Genomic DNA, 20240 nt, shown 5'->3' on the forward strand with positions numbered 1-20240 from the left:
GAGGAGACTTCAGAGCACCTGGAATAAAATCCACCTTCTTACCTTAAGCATGACCTGGCCCTTCACATCGTCTTTACCTCACTGTCTAGTCACACAGGATATTCAGCTTTTGGAATATACCAAGTCCTCCCCTGTGTCGTGGCCTTTCCGATCGCTAAGCCATCCACCACGCACGGTTTACCCTGGCTCCAATTTTGTCGCCTCCTTCTGCCGCTACGAGCCTCCATTAAACTGCTACCCTGTGCTTTCTCTGACCTTCCTAAAAGACTAGGTCCGGCCGACCACGCCCGACAGATCACGGATCTTAATTATCATCAAAAATTACTTCACTAGTTTGCTGCCTAGAAACCCGCCCCCCTTAATGTAACCCACGACTACAAAACAAACGCTATACGCCCAACGAAGCCTCAGGTATTCTTTCTTTCTTCCATGCAACTTCCCGGAAAGCAGGGGCCTCATTATCTGGCCCTCGGCCACTTCCCAAAGAAATCGACAATCCCTTCTCGGTATTTACTAGCGGAACGGAGGGCGGAACGCCGGGAGACTCGCAAACGGAAGAAACCGCGCCCGCGGCTCCGCCCAGCCTCACGGTTGCCTAAAGGAAGGGAGGACCCGCACGCATGCGCTATTGTTCTCTGAGCGCTTGGGGCTGAACGCCGCCCCCGGCCCCGGGCGTGGTTAACCACTGCGCACGCGCAGCCCGGGCCTTGTCCGTTTGTTCGTCGACGCTATCAATAAAGTTTTAGTGAGTACAGACTTTCTTTTTTCTTGGCAAGATGGCGGAGTACGACTTGACTACTCGCATCGCGCACTTTTTGGATCGGCATCTAGTCTTTCCGTTGCTGGAGTTTCTCTCCGTAAAAGAGGTGAGGGGGGCTTTGACCGCGAAGAAGCCGCGGGAGCGCGTAAGACGCCGGGCGAGGCCGAGAGGCGGTGGCGACAGCCCCAGGCCTGACACACGTGTGAGGCGGCCGCGAGTTTGGTCCTGCGTGAGGCAGGAAGATCTGCTGGTAATTTAGCGCCGTCCCAGTTGGTTAGCACGGCAGGACTCGGGTGTGACAAGAATTGAGGGTGACGGTGCACAGCTTAGGTTGAAGAGGTCTCCGCTTCACTTCTGGAGGTGACAGTGCCAGAGGGACTTCGCGTCAGTTCCTCTCGGAAGTGGACCTTTCGCCAGCGTCCAAGTAGTAGCGCTTGCTTCCGAAAGCAAATTGTTGTGTAGGGAGATTTTGGGTTTTCTTTCGGGGACTATGGGGAAGGGTGTGCTTGGCTTTGCGTTTTTGTTTGCCAGATCTTTGGAATAATTTTCATACACTTAAAAACCAAGTACTACTTGAACTTCCATGAAGTTGCGAGTCCTTCGCATAGAGTCTTCCCGGTCTTTCGATAAGTACAGCCAGTTCTTAGAGCGTGGCATATTTTGTCTGATGGGGCGTCCTTCTCCCCGACCCCTCAAAAAAAAAAACTGGACAATTTTGTTTGTTTTTTTTGCTTAAAAGTGGTTTTCCGGTGTATACAGACTAAGAGTAATTTGAAAGTTAACCTTCATTTAGCTACTCTAGGTACCTTGAATTATGTGGTTCTGAGTCCTCATTTCAAAACGTCTCAATCCTGAAAGTTGTGAAATGTTGGTGTTAGTTATACCTTGAGTTTGTTGGGAAATTGATACATAATAATCATGATAAAGCAGTGTTTCTATGATGAAGGGATTCGATTATTGGCTAGAAAAGTAAATGAATCCTGTATCTGAAAGCAGGTTACAACGTAAGTCTACTTAGGGAACTCTAGACTTGGGAAGTATATTTGTGTGGCTCAACGACAGTAAAACAGAAGAGCTCTGCAAATCAACATTAAATTGTTCTGATAACTTTTCAGATCTTGGTAGTAATTGTTCATTAGGTATAGTCCGCAAAATTATCTGTTCCTTTTCCAAACACATAGCATGACTCTAAAGTTATGATGTTAGGGAACAGCAAAGTTCTTTTGATTTTTCTTTACTTAGGATGTAGTTACACCTGTAACTTTAGAGCTTGAATAAAACCGCTTATTCAGCCTTGTTTCCTTTTCTGGATGTGTGAGGATAATTCGCTAAAAATGAAAGAATAGAAAAATGCCATATTAGAAATCCTTTATCAGCTACTTGCAGAAATGCTCCTAAACTAGCCAAAGTTCATATTCTTGTGATGTGGTCTTTATGTTTTTGTTTTACAAGGCAGGTAGATAAAAGGGAGGAATATGTGAAGGTAAATTAGTTTTTCATAGGGTAAGACCAAAACTATGAATGGCAGCTGAAAGTCATTGGAAAATAACTGCTCAGTACCTGCCATTTTGTAGAGAATGTTGGTGAGATGGCTGGAATACACTCAGAGGAAGAAAGATACTGGAGTATTTACTTAGCAGTTACTAAGTATAGGTCTGTCGTGGAATTGTGTTAAATCTAGGATAAAACTCAGACATCTCACCACTGAGAAACTTACCTATCCTTTAGAGGAGATAAAGGTCTATAATTACATACAATGCAAAAAGGGACAAAGGTAGAGAAGTACTGGCAGAGTGCTGTTAGAATTGAAAAGATTCTATTCTGTGGGCAAAAAGGACTTTGAAGATAGGTTTTTGTTTTGTTGAGGATAGGTTTTTAAAGATTTTTTTCATGAGAGAGGCAGAGACATAGGCAGAGGGAGAAGCAGGCTCCTCAAGGGGAACCCAGGGTGGGACTTGATCTCAGGACTCTGGGGCCATGCCCTGAGCTGAAGGCAGGCACTCAATCACTGAGCCACCCAGGCGTCCCTTGAGGATAGGTTTTAAGTTGAGTTTTAGATAGTTAGGATAAAGGCTGTGCTCATTATTCCTGAGAGTAACAATTTGATATATTTGTAATATGTTGGAGAATGTGTGCTCTACTTTTGTTCTCTGCTGTGTCCTTAGCATGTAAAATATAGTCTGGCATACATGCTTTTAATAATTATTTAATATCTCAGAGCAGTTACTTTCTCATCTTAATTAAGCCTGTCGCATGCATGAAGTGTTGATACTGCCACCAACCTTATGGGGTTGTTAGAAAAATTGCATGGAGGTAATGTATTTAAAGCATTATCTCTTAGCCTTCTGGGACAAAGTGAATATTCTTGAATATTTTCTTTTGGGAGGGTAGGCCATCCTGTGTGAAAGAGGAGGCAGCCAGTTGGGGTTTTGTGGAGTGAGATAAGGAATAGAAATCGAAAAAAAAAAAAAAAAAGGAATAGAAATCGAGACTGAGAAAACTGATCAAAGTATAAGAATTGGTGGGTATGGATGGCCCAACTGAGATTGAAAATCATATATTTATTTATAAGGGCCTATGACAGTCACTGTCAGAGGGAGAGGAGCAGTGGAAGGTTATTGAAATAGTGTAGAAATGTTTGGAGGTAGGCTTGTAGATATATGTCAGAGATGGATTACAGATCAGAGAAAAGCACAGATATGAATAAGAATAGCATTATTGCTTGCTTTTGAAACATTTTATAGTTATCCTTAGCCAGAACATAGAAGGCGGAGGACTTTTTTCCAGAAGTAGAGATTGACATTGAATTGTATGTGGCTGGAGAAAATGGATGGAATCAATGATACTACTAATGAGAAAATCTTTGGAATAGTTAAAAATGGTATCTTAACTAATGTGGTAAGTGACAACCAAAAAGGGTGATATAAAAGTTTCAAAGGACAGTGGGGTATAGTGGGCATGATGAAGTGTTTTAATGGTAATAGTGAAAAAGATGATGAATTTAAATTGAAGTGTTAGAGATGAGGTACTAAGTGAAAGTTAAGGAAAGATGTGGGAAATTTTAAGGCTTGAGTTTCTTAATCATCAGTATGGATGTTGGATTTGTGGAGGATGACAGCAGGAAGAGATGTCAAAAGAATATTTTCAATTTGTTAAAAAGTAGGAGCTGTTTTCAAGAGATTGATAGACCAGGCAGGGATTGGCAAAACTATAGTCCGTGAAGCAAATACAGCAAGCACTCTCTGCCTATTTTGTATGGTCTGTAACCTAAAAATAATTTTTAATAGATGAAAATGTGCAAACATTTTCAATTATAAAACACTAACTCTGTACCTCAGTTGAATGAATTAGTTCCCACCCTCCCAAAATTTCATTCTTCTTGTTAGTAGATCTCTTTTATAAAAAAATTTTACTCTATTACTGTTTACTTTAGAAAGAAAAGAAATTGTGGAAACTCTTACAGGACTTATATATAATATCCTAGATTTTTTTTAAAGATTTATTTATTTGAGAGACAGAGCATGTGTGTGGACATGCACACGCATGAGTTGAGGAAAGGGGCAGAAGCAGGGGGAGAGAAAATCTCAAGCAGACTCCCCGCTGAGAGCAGAGCCCAGATGCAGGACTCTATCCCAGGACCCTGGGATAAAGACCTGAGCTGAAACCTTGAGTCAGATACTCAACTGACTGCACCACCTTGGTACCCCTAGTTTCCTAGATTTTGCCTCTTGGCTCAAAAGCCTAAGTTATTTACTGTCTGCCCTTTACACAGTAAGTGTGGGTATAAGGCAGAATTTAGGGAAGGTGATATAAGCAGAGATAGATTTAAGAGGCCAGTAAGGTCTGATGGCAGAGGAGCAATGCTTTTAATCTACAATAGAGACCGTGTAAATTAAAATCTATAAATGGGTGACAAGAGGTTCGTATGCTAGAGAAAGATGTTTTCACTTAAAATTAAGTTTCTATAGGGTACACTGAAAGGAAGCCTCAATTTTTTAAAGAAAAATTTTATCAAATATTACATTCATACAGAAAAGTGCTAAATATAAGCACCTTTTTCAAAGTGAACCCACTTGTGTGACCACCATCCAGATCAATAAATAAAACATGACAAATATCCTAAAAACTTTCCTCTTGACTCCTCTTAATCTACTCACATCTCCCAAAGGTAAGGACTCATCTGATCTAGAATAGTTTTTTGCCTGGTTTGGATTTTACATACATGAAACTAAGCATTGTACTGCTTTGTGTGACTTAATTCATTCTACATTGTGAGAGTCATACAAGTTGGTAGGATAACTAGTTCTTTGATTCCATTGCTGAATATTAATCAGTTATATAGGTATATTATAGTTTATTCATTCTAATATTGATAGACTGGTCTATCTGCTATGAACATTCTTGGATATGTCCTTTGAATATATGCACCCATTTCTCTTGGGTATCAAAGACCAGAATTACTAGGTCAAAAAGTATGTTTGATTTTAGGAAATAAAAACAGTTTTCCAAAGTGATTATACTTCTGCCAGAAGAGTAAGTGTTCAATTACTCTACATCTACACCAACACTGGTATTGACAGGCGTTTTTGTTGTTGTTTTAATGTGGCTTTAATTGCATTTTCTGTATGATTAGTGAAGTTGAGAACCTTTTTGGAGTTTCTTGACCATTTGGTTATACTCTTATAAAGCAGCTGTTAAAATTTTTTAGCCATTTTCAATTGAATTCTCTCTCCTTACTATTTTGTAGGAGTTCTTTACATAGCTTCGAAGATTCAGTTTTGATCTCATAGCTGTACCATTTGATCACCATCTTTTCACAAACTGTAATGTGGAATCTTCCTGCATTTTTTTCCCTTGACAAAATTAAATGTAGTATGCAAATCTTTTCTTTTGCTTAAGTTTTATCTTGATAACTGCTTATTTAAGTTTTTTTTTTTTTTAATTTTGGTTACTATCTCCTTGAATACTATTGTATAGAATCCTTCCATGTTGCTCATTGCACTAAATTTCACATTTATGTAAGTTTGCTTTTGTATCTCTTTGGTCCTTGTACTTTGGGGTTAAATTGTTTCTTGAAGTCCTAGCAAAGTAAAAACCTGATAAGACATAGTTGACTTAGAGAATGGGTGCTGGTTCTGTTTTAGTGGTGTCAATTGGGGAAGGATTATAAAGGATTCAAATGATTTAGTGAAAAAATATATGGGGGTAGACAAGAGGCCACCTCAAGGAGAGATGGGTAGGCATCATGTGGATGTGAGATACTAAGAAGGTAAAAAATTTGAGTTGATGCCCAATTATCTGGTGTGGCAAGGAAGCACCTATATGTGCTTATCAGTTGAGTTGGTGCGGCTGTTTATCTTTCTATTTGGAGGTACTTCAGCATACTCACTAGAAAGTAATTTTGTCTTGCAGATATATAATGAAAAAGAATTATTACAAGGGAAATTGGATCTTCTTAGTGATACCAACATGGTAGACTTTGCTATGGATGTATACAAAAACCTTTATTCTGATGATATTCCACATGGTAAGTTTTGTCATTTGGAACTGCAGCTTGCCTCACGAACCGAGGATGTGTGTGTTAAAGTTTTGTGATTTTTAAGAGCTTTAGCCAAAAGTCTTTAATCAATTATTCGAATGTTTTAAAAGTTCTCTGGATGAAAGGTAATGTGAAGGTTATGTGTCATCTAAAGTATATTATTTTCTCACCCCAAATAGTGTGAAACTACTTTGAAACATGATTTTCAAATATGTTCAGTTCATAGGGTGTATTATCAAAATTGTGCTTATGTATCAGATTGTCTTTTTAGAATAATCTGAGAATGCTGCTGTTTTTGGTCTGCTAACATTTTCATTTAGCATCTGTGTTTCTAAGAGATTTCTTTTCATCTTGAAGTATCTGGGTATATCCAGGATTCTCAAAAGTATTGTCCCCAGTACATTATTAGTTCACCTGGGAGAATATGTCAGAAATGCAAATTTTGGAGTCATACCCCAGATATACTTAATCAGAAACTGCTGGTGGAGGCCCAGCACTTAAATTGGAGCACTACCGTGGCATGATGTTTTCCACATTCTTGTTTTCTGTGATAATAGATGTTCCCTTAAAAAAAGAAAGTTTTCCCATTAAGTTTGAAAAAATGCTGTATTATTACGCTTATGAACATGGTATTAAAAAATTCTATGAACGCTTTCAATAGAGAAATAGAGTTTACATTGTTTAAATTGACATTTTCTAAAATTTGATCAAGGTACCCTTTTATGTTTGAGAAACACTGTTCCAGTAATACTTTTTTAATGTGTAACAAATTATTACACTAAACATAATCACATTTTTTACTTACAGTAAATGACAATAGCTCTTTAAATTTTAGTTTGTGATGAAAAAGTTAACTATTTCTTATTGAAAGTTTAAAACATGCCTGCAGGGTAGGTTATGTGCATGTTTTCTCTGACTCTTCATCATGCAGTAGAAACTAGAATTGGGATGAGAGATTACAGAGTTAGATTTATAGAGAGATTACTGACTGGATTTAAATTCCATTCAACCTAATTGAAGATCTATAGTAATACGTAAACGCCTCTGAGTCTATTCAGAAACTCTGGGATAATATTCACCTAAGAAAATTCAGTGAGAACAAATACAAAAACACCAGGATTGAAGTCTCTGAAATGTAGAATCAGATCATTTGTTTCATAGCAGCCACCCCCTCCCAGGCTGTATCAGTATATTCCTCAGTTTTCTTTAAGAATAAGAAGATTCCCTCTTTATGTGCTTTTGCACTGCTAGAAAGAAAAAAAAAAAATGGATCTGGGAGACTTACTGAGTTGATGATTCCTAGACATGAATATGTTGGTAAAAAATTTATGCACAATTTAAGTAAACTGAAAAATTTCCAGAGACATCTTCATGGTGAGCAGTATAGTTTAACATTAGAGTACTCCTTTGCATTTTTAATTAGCTTTGAGAGAAAAAAGAACCACAGTTGTTGCACAACTGAAACAGCTTCAGGCAGAAACGGAACCAATTGTGAAGATGTTTGAAGATCCAGAAACTACAAGGCAGATGCAGTCAACCAGGTATCTTCCCTTAATTTGTATTCTGCAAATTCTCTTTTCTGGATTAATACAAATGTTCATTCAAATTTTGTCTAATATCCCATCATAAAAGTTCATGGAGTAATTGATTACTTTATTTTAATTTATCCTTAATGTGTAGGGCCCAGAAATTCCTTAAAATATTAATACTAGTTTTATTTTTAACTTCTTTACCAGTTACCCAAATCTGATTAAGCTGGAATAGTTTTGCCTTCCTCCTCTCTTTCCAGAGGATATTTAGCAGTGTATGGTGACATTTTTAGTTGTCATAATTAAAAGGTTGCTATTAGGACCTAGCAAGAAGAGGTCAGGGTTGCTGCCAAACATCTTACAATGATCAGTACCCTACCCCCAACAAAGACTTATCCATCTCCAAAGTGTCAGTAGTACTGAGGTTGACATACCTGTGCCTGGGCAGTGCCAAGAGGGAAACCTGAGCTCATTTTATCACTTGGCTGCATTCTCTTGTATCCTTCCAACCTCATTGCTCAGCCCAAGGACGAAGAATAGTGTAGAGCTGATAAGGTTATTTTATTCTTAACTTCCTCTTAACCAGAAATAAATTTATTGCTTGGTTTCCAAAGAAAGCATGTTGCCTCACTCTGGCTTAATGTATATCATTAATGGAAACCCTTTGGGTTATTAGAAATTCTTTAAAATAAAATCTACTAAAATTGAATATTGCCATTGTGGTAAATCTCAGCTGCCAATGTATTTACTAGAGGAATTGCTGAAGATTTTGCTATGTTGTATCTTTAGTTCATACGATATGTGACCAAACCAAATTTTTAGAGAGATTAGCTCTGTTTTCATTTGTGTTTTGGGGAAGTGTTACCAGATAATTATAAGCAAAACAGCAATATAACCATATTATAATGTAACCTGCTACGTTACTAATGTTCGCCACGTTACACTATGTATAACACATAATACACAGACCTATACATGTACACATAGCTATGTCTTAACAAAGCAGACATGTATAAGCTATGTGTGTGTGCCTGTGTTATGCTACTTATGTACACTTAGAATAGAATATAATGACAGACCTTCAGGTCACATATAAGTGTCCACAAAGGAACAGCTGGAATAACCCAGCTGTTAGGGTTCAGCAGAAAATTTAGAATTTAAATTCCAAATTTAGTCACTTAAGTACTAGAAACTAATGAGATTAGGATATAAATCAAGATGAATATAGATTTATTAGAAAGTGAGAACTCCTTGCAGTTTAATAGGCATTGGCATTGAGATAAATGGAAGGATGGAATTGTTTTAAAAACGTGTAAACTACTTATTTTCAAAGTGATAATCTCTTCCAACCAATTCGTTTTTAAATTTCATTGAACATATATTGTACTTATCATACTTTTCTGAAAATACTGCCACAGTGATTATGGATACAAGGAATGTAATAGTTATTCACTGTGATCCACAAGTGTTAAGTTTTTTTTGAAATCTTATGTTAAAATTTCATGCATGTTTCATATTCAGTATTATAATATACCCATGTTAATTTTGGTGATGATATATTCCCTCTCCCATTAAATCTTTAAGTAAAATTATGCTCTGGAAAAACATCATAGCATTTGCTCTGTGATAAGTGTAAGAAAATGTTTTCTTTTTTGAAAATGCCCAGTAAGTGGGCCACTGTGCCCATCTGTCACTCGTTCCTTGGTGTCTTTGTCATCATTTTGTCTTTTACCATCCTGTCAACATCATAGTTATGCAAAGCTAATTTAAGAAAAGGTCAGTTGAATTGACACTGATATGGATAATAATTATTTAGGGTGTATAGCATACACCCTAATGTATGTGTATAGCATACACCCTAAAATATGTAACAAGCATAACTGATGAATCTTGTAATATTTTTATTTTTTTCTAGAAGTCTTATTTCTAGTGTTTAAGTATTAAGATATTTAAATGGCTTTATGTGGGTAATGGGATAAGCATTGGATATGCATATTTTGTTTTCTATGGCCTATTAAATACAATCTTTGTTTCTAATTAAGAGATGGCCGGATGCTGTTTGACTACCTGGCAGACAAGCATGGTGTAAGTGATATTTAAAAAATTTTCTATTGTTGTCCAGTTTTAATAAGGCTAATTAAAGAATAGTGCTGCATATATAGGTTTGAGGCTTGACATGAGTATAAATTCCAGATTAACTTATTAATATAATACTTGGTATGTTTTCAAAACTTCAGTTTTTAAAGATTGATGCTGATGAGAAAATGAGATGCTTATACTTACCTTTAGGTCCTATTAATTTTCAAAACTTTTTATTTTTTCTAGAATAATCAAGTAATGGGTACCATTTTTTTATTTCTGGTGCATTACAAATAAAGATAGAACTAAATTTGAGTTAGAAATGCTTTGAGCAATAGAATTAATACGCTGGCTGGTTTCTGGAAAATAGTAGTTCTTGACATTATTAAGATCTTCATAAATCCCCAATAAAGGAATTTTATTGTAGACTTTCCTAGTCATCTCCCAGGCTCCTTTCCCTTGTGTTAAAGTTTGAGGACTTGCATGTAATTAATTCTTCACTTGCATTCGGTTTTATCTTTTATTTAACAATTACTATAACAAGAGGTATGCTGACCACTGTGCAAATTATTCTTCCTGGTTTCTATAGAGAATGTTTGGTGTGTTTGATAATGTTCTAGTTCAGAGCCCTTCTTATATTTCTTTACTTTCACTTTGCTTTCATTGCTAACTTCAAAAGTTGGTGAAACTTCCAGTTTTTACAGAACTGAAATTTACTGTGCATGTTACTTGCATAGAATCACAAAACCTTCTAGGGATGCATGCACGTGTTAGTTGTCTAAGTTCAGTCACTGACTGAGAGACTCACAACTTAGACCTTCTACTGCAATTCAGATTTTCATTGCAACAAATTAGGTATTGTTACAGCTCATAATTCTTTTGAGACCAGAATTATGAATGATAAGTCCACCAGTTGCTAATGTATGTTTTAAGAATCATGTACTTCTGATCATGATTTTGTTTTATTTTGGTTTTTTTTTTTTTTTGGTGACACCTAGGATGCACTAAGAGAGTTAACTTCTGGAGACATTTAAAGAAGTAAATGGCTTGAATTTTAAAACTCAAAAATAGAACTGAATTTTTTGTTTGTTTGTTTTTCTTTTTTTAGTTTAGGCAGGAATATTTAGATACACTCTATAGGTATGCAAAATTCCAATATGAATGTGGGAATTATTCTGGAGCAGCTGAGTATCTTTACTTCTTTAGAGTGTTGGTAAGTAAATTTTTTTTCTTCTCAGATTTCATATGGCTGTCAGTTTCCCTTGGGTTGTCAAAACATGTCATAGATTTGAGTCTGTACATAAGTTTTCAAGAATCCTTGAAAGGAGAAAAAAATTTGCTTTCCCCAACAAAGAACAAATAAAAATAGGAAAGCTTGTATCAGACCTATAAATTTGGAGGAAAATTTATCTTGTTCTTGAAACCCAAAAGTAGAGGCCACTAATTTCTTATTTTATGTATAATTGTATGATGAGCATTATCAAAATTCTATCATGTAATCAATTTGTTAATATTACTGTATAGCACAGTGAATAGCACATCGTGGATGTTTAATAAATATTCGTTGAATAAATCCGTTATTCCTAAATTTAATTCAGTATTTTATGCTGTATACATCCCTTGAGTTTCTTTTAAACAACTGTAGAACTCTAATAACATTTGAAAAAAAATTATGGCTTTTAATAGTAACTTTTTTCCATTTATTTCTACCCTTAGCTATTAGAAAATAAAACTCAATGATTTTTTTTAATAATGAGGAGGAGGGTGAGGTTAAATGGTACTATTAGAGCAAATTTCTAATAGTAAAGAACCCTCTTTGTTATTTTCATTTGCCTATTTGACAAATTGCTAGATTCAGTGCTTTTGTTTGGGAAGGAGAATTGCATGAAGCCAAAGAAAAAAGGCTTTCAAATGAAAAGATGTGTTTTTCTCATTCTGCCTTCGTTGTAGGTAATTGTATTAATGCTTTCTAGAGTTATCAAAATGCCCTTGTTTTAACTAGCTTTTCACTTGAGAAATTATAATTTGTTACTCACTTTGGGTTAGTAAGCAAGTACCTGAGTCTCTGATTTCTCTAGTTAATCCTAGATGTTGGGAAATAACTTCTTAAGACAGGGACTTATTGTTTTCTAACTTTGGAAGAGTCTGTTTCTTCTTTCTCTATTTTCTGTTGCCTTTATTCTTTTAGCCCCATATGCTTACCACAAAGAAAAGACTTATAGCTGCTTTCTTTCGTTGTTTTCTAGGAAATTAAATTTTCCTTTTGGGGGAGCAGAGAAGAAGAGATTGTTTTATTAAGTCAGCTAATTGCTACACTTAAAAAGTACTTCGGGAACCTCATTTTTTAGAACTACTATCCTTGCTTCTAAAGAAAATATTTTCAGTGTATTTCAAAATTTGATTTGAAAAAAAGTATTTTTCTCTTGCTCCCATTTACGAATATTCTTAATTTACAGATTAGCTATGGTTAGCTTGCAAGTGCATTGAAGGTAATCAGTGATGCTAAAATGTAGTGGCTTATCAGAAAATTCCATCAGTTTTACTTTGAATATTATGAAGGATTTAGGAGAGCAAAAGTTGATTACTTTGGAAATGTAAACAGCTTAAACCAGGATTGTAAAATCAGAAGCCTGATATGATTACAGGTACATGAAAAGAGTTGGTTATTCATATCATTTGTTAATGCTGGGAGTGAATTTTGAGAATGAAGATTTAGTGTCATGTTAGAGTTCTAGCACAGTAAATTTATTGTTGCTGGTCAGTGAGTGAATGTGCCATTTTGCTAAGACGTGGAAACTTAAGGTAACTGCTGGAAATCCAGATATTGAAACTCTTCTAGCATATCCACCCTTGAAAGCAGGTTGGTATGAAGAGCCAACTGTAATGACATGGACTTGAGCCAGAGTAGTACGCATGAACCTTTAGGGGATTAAAAACTTGCTATCCTGCTACAAAAAGCTTTTATCCTAATAAATATATTCTAGTTTTAACAGTATATTACATTTATGTAGTGTGGTTTTACAATTAGTCTGAAAATTTATACAAAGGATAGGTATATATACTTAAAGGTTTGTGAAGTTTTTATGTTTCCTTTTGTTTAAATAAGATCTTAGTTCCCTAATTTAAAAAAATTCTGTTTTAAAGCTTTTGTATTACCTAACAGATCTTGTGTTGGAATTCAAATGACATTTGGTTAGGTGATTGATTACCATGATTTGAGCACAAAAATCAATGTTCTACATTAAGAGCAGTCAAAATATAGTGATAGGATAGTGCTTAGAAATTATGTGAAAGTTATTTTAAATTTATGTCCTATCTGTGTGACAAAGCATTTGAGTAGGTGGAAATTGGCTTATTGATGGGAGCTAACCAAGCTAAGTTTAAAACAGTGGATAATTTTACTTTTCTTTTTCTTTTGTTTAGATAGGCACTACTATAAAATCTATGTATTTGTTCAAAATCTTGTTAATAGCAAACATTAAAAATCCTGAATTGGATTTGGGATGAATAATATCAGTGTTTTACTTATTAGTTACTTACTTTTATTTTTTTGTAATAGCCTTTTTTCATGTCTAAATTCTTGTCTGGTGGTTGGTTATTCTCTTAAATCTATAGTTAGGGAAACATAAGCTATGAAAGAACCATTGTAACTATGATCTGTGATTAGAATTTGACTCTCCAGGTGACCTATTGTAGGTCAGTGTTGTGTAAATTAAAGCTGTGTGACCCCAGAATCTACCTTTATTTTTTAAAAATGTGATGGCTTTTAGAATACATCGAAAGAGTATTTACATGCACCCTATTTGGTTGTGGTCTAAGAAATGCATTAACTTGGAATGAAATGGTAGAGCAGAGTTGGTAGGAATTTTTTGAACATTTTTTGTTTTAAAAGTTACTAAAAAATAAATAAAAGGGATTAACACTGTATTTTAATTATATTGTTAAAAATCTGCCTTCTCTGGGCGCCTGGGTGGCTCAGTCAGTTAAATCTCTGCATTTGGCTTGGGCTTGAGTCATGATCCCAGGGTCCTGGGAGCAAGTCCAGCATCCAGCTCCCTGCTCAACGGGGAGTCTGCTCTCCCTCTGCCACTCCCCCTGCTTGTGCTTATTCTCTTTCTCTCTCCCTGTGTGTCAAATAAGTAAATAAAATCTTAAAAAAAAAAAAAAATCTGCCTTCTCTGTGCCTTTAATCTGGCATGAAAATATAACCTCTCCCCTCATCCAGCAGTTATTAAAATAAAAGTGATTTTAAGATGCTAGAACTGTTGGTGATCATATTTTAGTAGCATGGGTTTTGTTATTGTTTTTATTCAGAATTTAAAATTTCTTTCTTTGGGACGGCTCAGTGGCTCAGTGGTTGAGCATCTGCCTTTGGCTCAGGACATGATCCATGGGGTCCTGGAATCAAGTCCCACATCAGGCTCCCCACAGGGAGCCTCTTTCTCTCTCTGCCTATGTCTTTGCCTCTCTCTCTGTGTCTATCATGAATAAATAAATAAATAAAATCTTTAAAAAGAATAAAATAAAATTTATCTCCTGTAAGTACATTCCATTTGACTTAAAGGTACTTTTCCTTGAATCAAGAAAGCTTAAGTAATGTTGGAAGCTTTGGGTCTTGGCTGAAGTTTCAGGGCTGATGTGTTCTGTTTGATAATGTTGCTGTAAAAGATAGATATCTGTTACTTACTGATTTTCAGATGCATAGCTTATCACATTTTAATATCAAACTGGGATGTATCCTGAATTGGTTGTGGTTGTGGAAAAAAAAATTGAACTTCCATTTTTTTGTCTATTACAAGTAATGTGATTGCTAAATGTTATTCAGTACATTATAGTTAATTACTGCCATCAAAGTCTTTAATAGGTATTTTGGGTTTGTTACCGTTTTCCATCAGTGGCAGAAAGAGTAGGTGCCCTTAGTCTTCCTCTTTTGTGGTTTAGATTGTGGTATAAATTTTGTAGCTTTGGGGGCGCCTGGGTGGCTCAGTTGTTAAGCATCAGACTCTTGGTTTCCACTCAGGTCATGATCTCATAGGTCATGGGATCAAGTGCTACCCCTACCCCCATCAGGCTCTACACTTACTGGTAGTCTGCTTAAAAGATTCTTTCCCTTTCCCTCTGCCTCTCCCCTACCTCTCGCTCTCTAAAAATAAATAAATCTTTAAAAAAAATCTATAGCTTTTAAAATTTAAAGAAGTGTAATTTTGAGCAAATTACACTCTCCATGCATCAGTTTCCCCTCTTTAATAAAAATGGAGATTAAAAAAATTACCTTTTTAGTGTTTCTATTAGGATTATGTGAAAATAAACATGTTATTGCACAGTACATATTCCTTTGATAATTATTGTTATTATTAACCAGTAGATTTGCTTTTTTTCTCTAACTCCTTTCATTTGTGTTGTAATTTGGATATTTTTTTTGTTCTGAAAATAATACTTTTAACGCTGGTCCTGTACCCTACTTTTAAGTTACTCTTTCTGAGTTAGACTGAATATCAAAGAGGGGGAGTATTTTTAGTAAATTAAGTTAAATGGAAGCTGTTTAAATCAGTTTAACCAATGTGATCCAGTAAGAACTTAGATAATTACTGTTTGGGGTGGAAAGCTATAAGTCTTTTAGTAGGCTAGGTGGATATATGTAAGGTATAAAATACACAGTATATTTTTTTCCTAGAATATTCAGAATATAATTCATTATGATTGCTTAAACAGGTTCCAGCAACAGATAGAAATGCTTTGAGTTCACTCTGGGGAAAACTGGCGTCTGAAATCTTAATGCAGAATTGGGATGCAGCTATGGAAGACCTTACACGGTTAAAAGAGACCATAGATAATAATGTGAGTTACATTTTTCCAGGGTGATTCTATGAAATTTCTGTGTATCTTTAATACTTTCTGATAAGGAGAACACTGTACATTAAAAGAAAAAAGAGTAGGGGAGGGAGGAGTGGAAGGATGGGGGGGGGGGAATAAAAATGGTCAGATTAGCTTTTGTTAACTTGACGTAAAAGTTACAGCTGGTTAGGAGTTGACTAGTTTCACTGAATCTCCTTGAAACTGTCAAACTTTTTGGCCCTTAGAGAAATGAACTCAAGTTTTCATTTCTTCTAAACTACTGCACCTTTTTTATTTGTACAGTGAAAATGTCATAATACTATTAGTGCCACCTCAGTGACAGGTCCTCAAAAAGTCCTATGCAGAAGATGATAGTTTTCACTTACAATCTGCCTAATAAAACAACTATGAGTAATTAGGTCAGTCCTTGCATTTAAAATGTTTTCTGAAATGTGTAAAATGTTTTCAGAAGATGTATAGTTTACATCTTTTGTAAAAATGGCATATGGGACATTATGGAATCTATTTCTCAGAGCAGAGAGGTAATTTCTAATGTTGAGGGTCTAGGGGTTGGGACTTTGATCATAATGGCCTTAGAGCATGCCTCAGAAGGTTCTCATTTTTAATAAAAATTCTCAGATCAGCAATGTTTATTCTCTTGCCTCTTTTTCATATATTAATATTGCCTATGTGTGAATTTTTTAATCCCGTAGTCTGTGAGTTCTCCACTTCAGTCTCTTCAGCAGCGAACATGGCTCATCCACTGGTCTCTGTTCGTTTTCTTCAACCACCCCAAAGGGCGTGATAACATAATTGATCTCTTCCTTTACCAGCCGCAGTAAGTTATTTCACAGTATAATTCTGACTTTCGTTATGTGAAATTACATGGATTTTTTTTTAACTAAAAAATGTACTTCTCACTAACATTTCAGTTTGTTGTCAACCTTTTTTCCCCCTCTGCAAATGGTAAATTTGCTTGTTAATTAAAAAAGCTTACATGTAACTCAAGTAAATTATTTGAAAACAGTGTACTTTGAACTTGCTGAAGTGCTTCTTTAGTGTGCTTCCTATGTCAGCAGCATAGACATCATGTAGAATCTCAGGCCTTACCCGTGAGGAACTAAATCAGAATCGGAATCTTAACAAGATCCCAGATAATTAATATATTCAGAATTAGGACTCCAGGCCAAAGCATGGAATAAATATATATATCCCAGAGTTCTTTATATCATCATTGCTCAATTATATAACTTTTGGTGCTAAGAAATTCACTGCTTTATGAACTAGACCATTCTATTGTTAGCTGCAAATCAGTTTTGGAAATTTATTTTTCCAATTGAGCTAAGTGCCTTTTGAATCTTCTCATTATTTCTTATTGGTTAGAAGAACAGAAGACAAAACCACTTTGTGGGAACACTTCAGATGTTTGAAGATAATTTTTCCTTATCTCTTCCTTCAGGCTAAATATCTATGGTTTTATCAAGTGTGTAATTTTTCAGACTAAAAAAAAGACTAATACTAAAGAGTATTTTGGTTGTCTTCCGTAGGTAGCTGCCAGTTTATCCACAATCCTCTTAAAATACAGATCTTCAGAATTCTAGGGTTGTTTTATAGATTACAGGGGCAATATTAACTTCTTGACCTGTATATGTGCTTATATAGACATAATTCAAGATTGCAATAATGGATTGGCATTTGCTTCATGGTATGGCTTAATTGACTATATTGTTGGCTAAACTCTGTAACTTTTGAGCCATCTCTTTGTTATATGTTACCAAAATGAAGATATAGTTGTTATATTTCACTTGTTTTCATGTCTGTCAAATTATTACTTTAATGTTTTTCTCTAAAATGCATATTTAATTTATAAAGGTATAGCTTGGAAATAGATGGTGTAATACCCTTCTGAATTAAAACATCAGTGAAGATTGAGTTACCTGTTTTTAAGATGTTTTGTAATTTTCAAAGTCTTGAAAATAATATCTGTAGCAATATTTTTGGATAAGTTGATGAGATTCTAAACTGAGTCACATTAAGAAATGTGACTTTTAATTAGTAAATGTACTTTAAATGTTTGTTTTAGTAAGATTTTTAAGACTAAAATATTTGACCTCTTCAGTGAAGTTTTTAACATAATAGCACTTTGAATGTAAGAGAAATTAAGTTATTAGTGGTAATACAGATGAAAAGTATCCAGCCAACCTAGAAATGTCAGTAATTTTTTTTTTATGGAGAATCAAGGGAACCATTTTTAAATGGTATATATTCTGTTCTCTGCATTAAATGCTAACTGTTCCCCTGAATCTGGTAAAAAGAAGCAGTCTTAACAGAAATAGGCCTGTTTTATTTTTCATATTAACATTGTAATGTAAGCTCAGTATTAGTATATTTAGTCAGTATTTTAATGACCTGGTGACCCAGTATGTTAAAACCAAACATGGGCAGAGGAGTTTTTGTAACAAGAAATTGTGTTTTTCTTTCCTTGAAAAAAAGATAAAAAGAAGAACTACATGGCATTAGTTAAGATAAAAGACAGTATATGATTTTGCACCCCATTTTATTTTATTTTATTTTATTTTATTTTATTTTATTTTATTTTTTTGTTTATTAGAGACACACAGAGAGAGAGAGAAACAGAGAGAGAGAGAGAGAGAGACAGACAGATGGGCAGAGGGAGAAGCAGGCTCCATGCATGGAGCCCAATGTGGGACTCAACCCCGGGTCTCTAGGATCACACCCTGGGCTGAAGGTGGCGCTAAAATGCTAAGCCACTGGGGCTGCCCTGCACCCCATTTTAAATATAAATGGCAAGAGGTAAAATTTTACAATTTACATAGCATTGTATTTCTTCCTTTATTAGAGATATATTTAAGTATGCCCTCAAGATTCACATTATTCACTGTGTACATACTAGCCTAATTCTGAGTTATTATTCCTTAAATCCTGTTTATGGGAAATTCACTATTAAAATTACATATATGCAGTTTTTAAATTTTATTTATTATATATTTTGCTATTTGCTGAATGCCATAATAAATTGTTTATAATCTAAAAGATATATAAATCAGTCTGTTGAATTAAGAAAAAAGGCTAGTGGGAAAAATTAAAAAAACAAAAACAACTGTACATTAAGATCCTACAAGGGTGTAATACTTGGTTGTGGGCTTTACCATAGTAAGCTCAGCAATATTATTTAGCAGTATCTTAAAAGTAGATTTATGAAGAACAAAGCTGAACCAGCTTCAGAAAGACTGATGTATAAAACCAGAATGCCTTCAGTAATTCATAATGAGAAGGATAAGTGGTAAGAGTTCTGACCCTGTAAGTTTAACACCTAGGAAGCCATGTAATAAAGAGAATGTTGCTTTAAGAGTACTTGGAATCAGAATGGAAAGTTAATTTGTGACTGGACTGTTAATGGACCATCAGATTAAGCTGGCCTAATGTATCTATCTTCATAGTAGGACTATTCTTGCCATAGTACCAGATAATGAACATTTTGATAAGTATGTCACCCAAAACGTTTAGATGGGCATTTCTAAGATTTGCTTTTTTACTTTTTTCATGATTTCATTTCAGATCAATATTTCTCACTGTGTTCTTACCTCCGTCCCCCATTCTGATTTAAATATATTAATGTCTTTTATCAGGTTCTTCTCAAGTCTTCCTGATCTGGTAGCTTTCTCTATGAGAGATTAAATTGATTAATCTCTTTTGGCTATGGTACATTGCTTATTTAATCCTTTCAGAGCAGTGATTCTTGAGAGGTACCCTTTTGAGAAGTACTTTTCAACCATTACATTTTAGAAAAGGCTTTTTTATTTGTGATACTGACAATTAAAGTTAATCTCATGCAGTAGTTGAGACACATCAATATTGGATGAATCTGGAGTATCCAGAAAAATGACTGATTATTGCAGGAAATTTGGGAATTTGATTATTTGCAGGAAATGATTTGATTATTGCAGGGAATAGCTACCTACCTGTCTTTAATGTTAAATTATGCATTTTTAAAAGATTTTGTTTATTTATTCATGAGAGACAGAGAGAGAGAGGCAGAGAGGCAGAGACACAGGCAGAGGGAGAAGCAGGCTCCATGTGGGGAGCCCGACATTGGACTCCATCCTGGGTCTCCAGGATCATGCTCTGGGCTGAAGGCAGCGCTAAACCGCTGAGCCACCCAGGCTGCCCAGTTATCTATGCATCTTATAAAAGAGATGTTTTCTGAGAATTTTAAATAAGAATTACGGATATATTTCTCAGTATTTTAAATAAGAATTAAGGATATATTTCTCAGTATTTATGGAAATTAGCCAAATATGCATTCAAATGAAAAGAGATTAAAAATAACACTTAGTATTTTGTCTCTGTCCTGTTTAATAAAACCTGTACGGTTATCTTAAGAGTTGATTGATATTCCTAAAATCAGTGTGGGAAGATGATCTTACTCTGATTTAGCAGATTTGACCCAGTCATTGGCCTGTAACCTGACACGTAG

At 35.1% G+C, this 20240-nt stretch overlaps 1 protein-coding gene across 1 annotated transcript in view; it reads left to right on the top strand.

The window, feature by feature from the left end:
• Positions 1–584: 584 nt before the first annotated feature.
• The window catches only part of EIF3E (eukaryotic translation initiation factor 3 subunit E), a 52967-nt gene continuing 33311 nt past the window's right edge, over positions 585–20240 (top strand). The window contains exons 1-7 of the mRNA XM_025994855.2: positions 585–866; positions 6173–6287; positions 7723–7840; positions 9871–9913; positions 11016–11120; positions 15620–15745; positions 16456–16580. Coding sequence (XP_025850640.1) covers positions 777–866; positions 6173–6287; positions 7723–7840; positions 9871–9913; positions 11016–11120; positions 15620–15745; positions 16456–16580 — 722 coding nt within the window. The 5' untranslated portion in view covers positions 585–776. The remainder of the gene's footprint in view (positions 867–6172; positions 6288–7722; positions 7841–9870; positions 9914–11015; positions 11121–15619; positions 15746–16455; positions 16581–20240) is intronic.

Source organism: Vulpes vulpes, chromosome 13, assembly GCF_048418805.1.
Source record: "Vulpes vulpes isolate BD-2025 chromosome 13, VulVul3, whole genome shotgun sequence".
Taxonomy (NCBI): Eukaryota; Metazoa; Chordata; class Mammalia; order Carnivora; family Canidae; genus Vulpes; species Vulpes vulpes.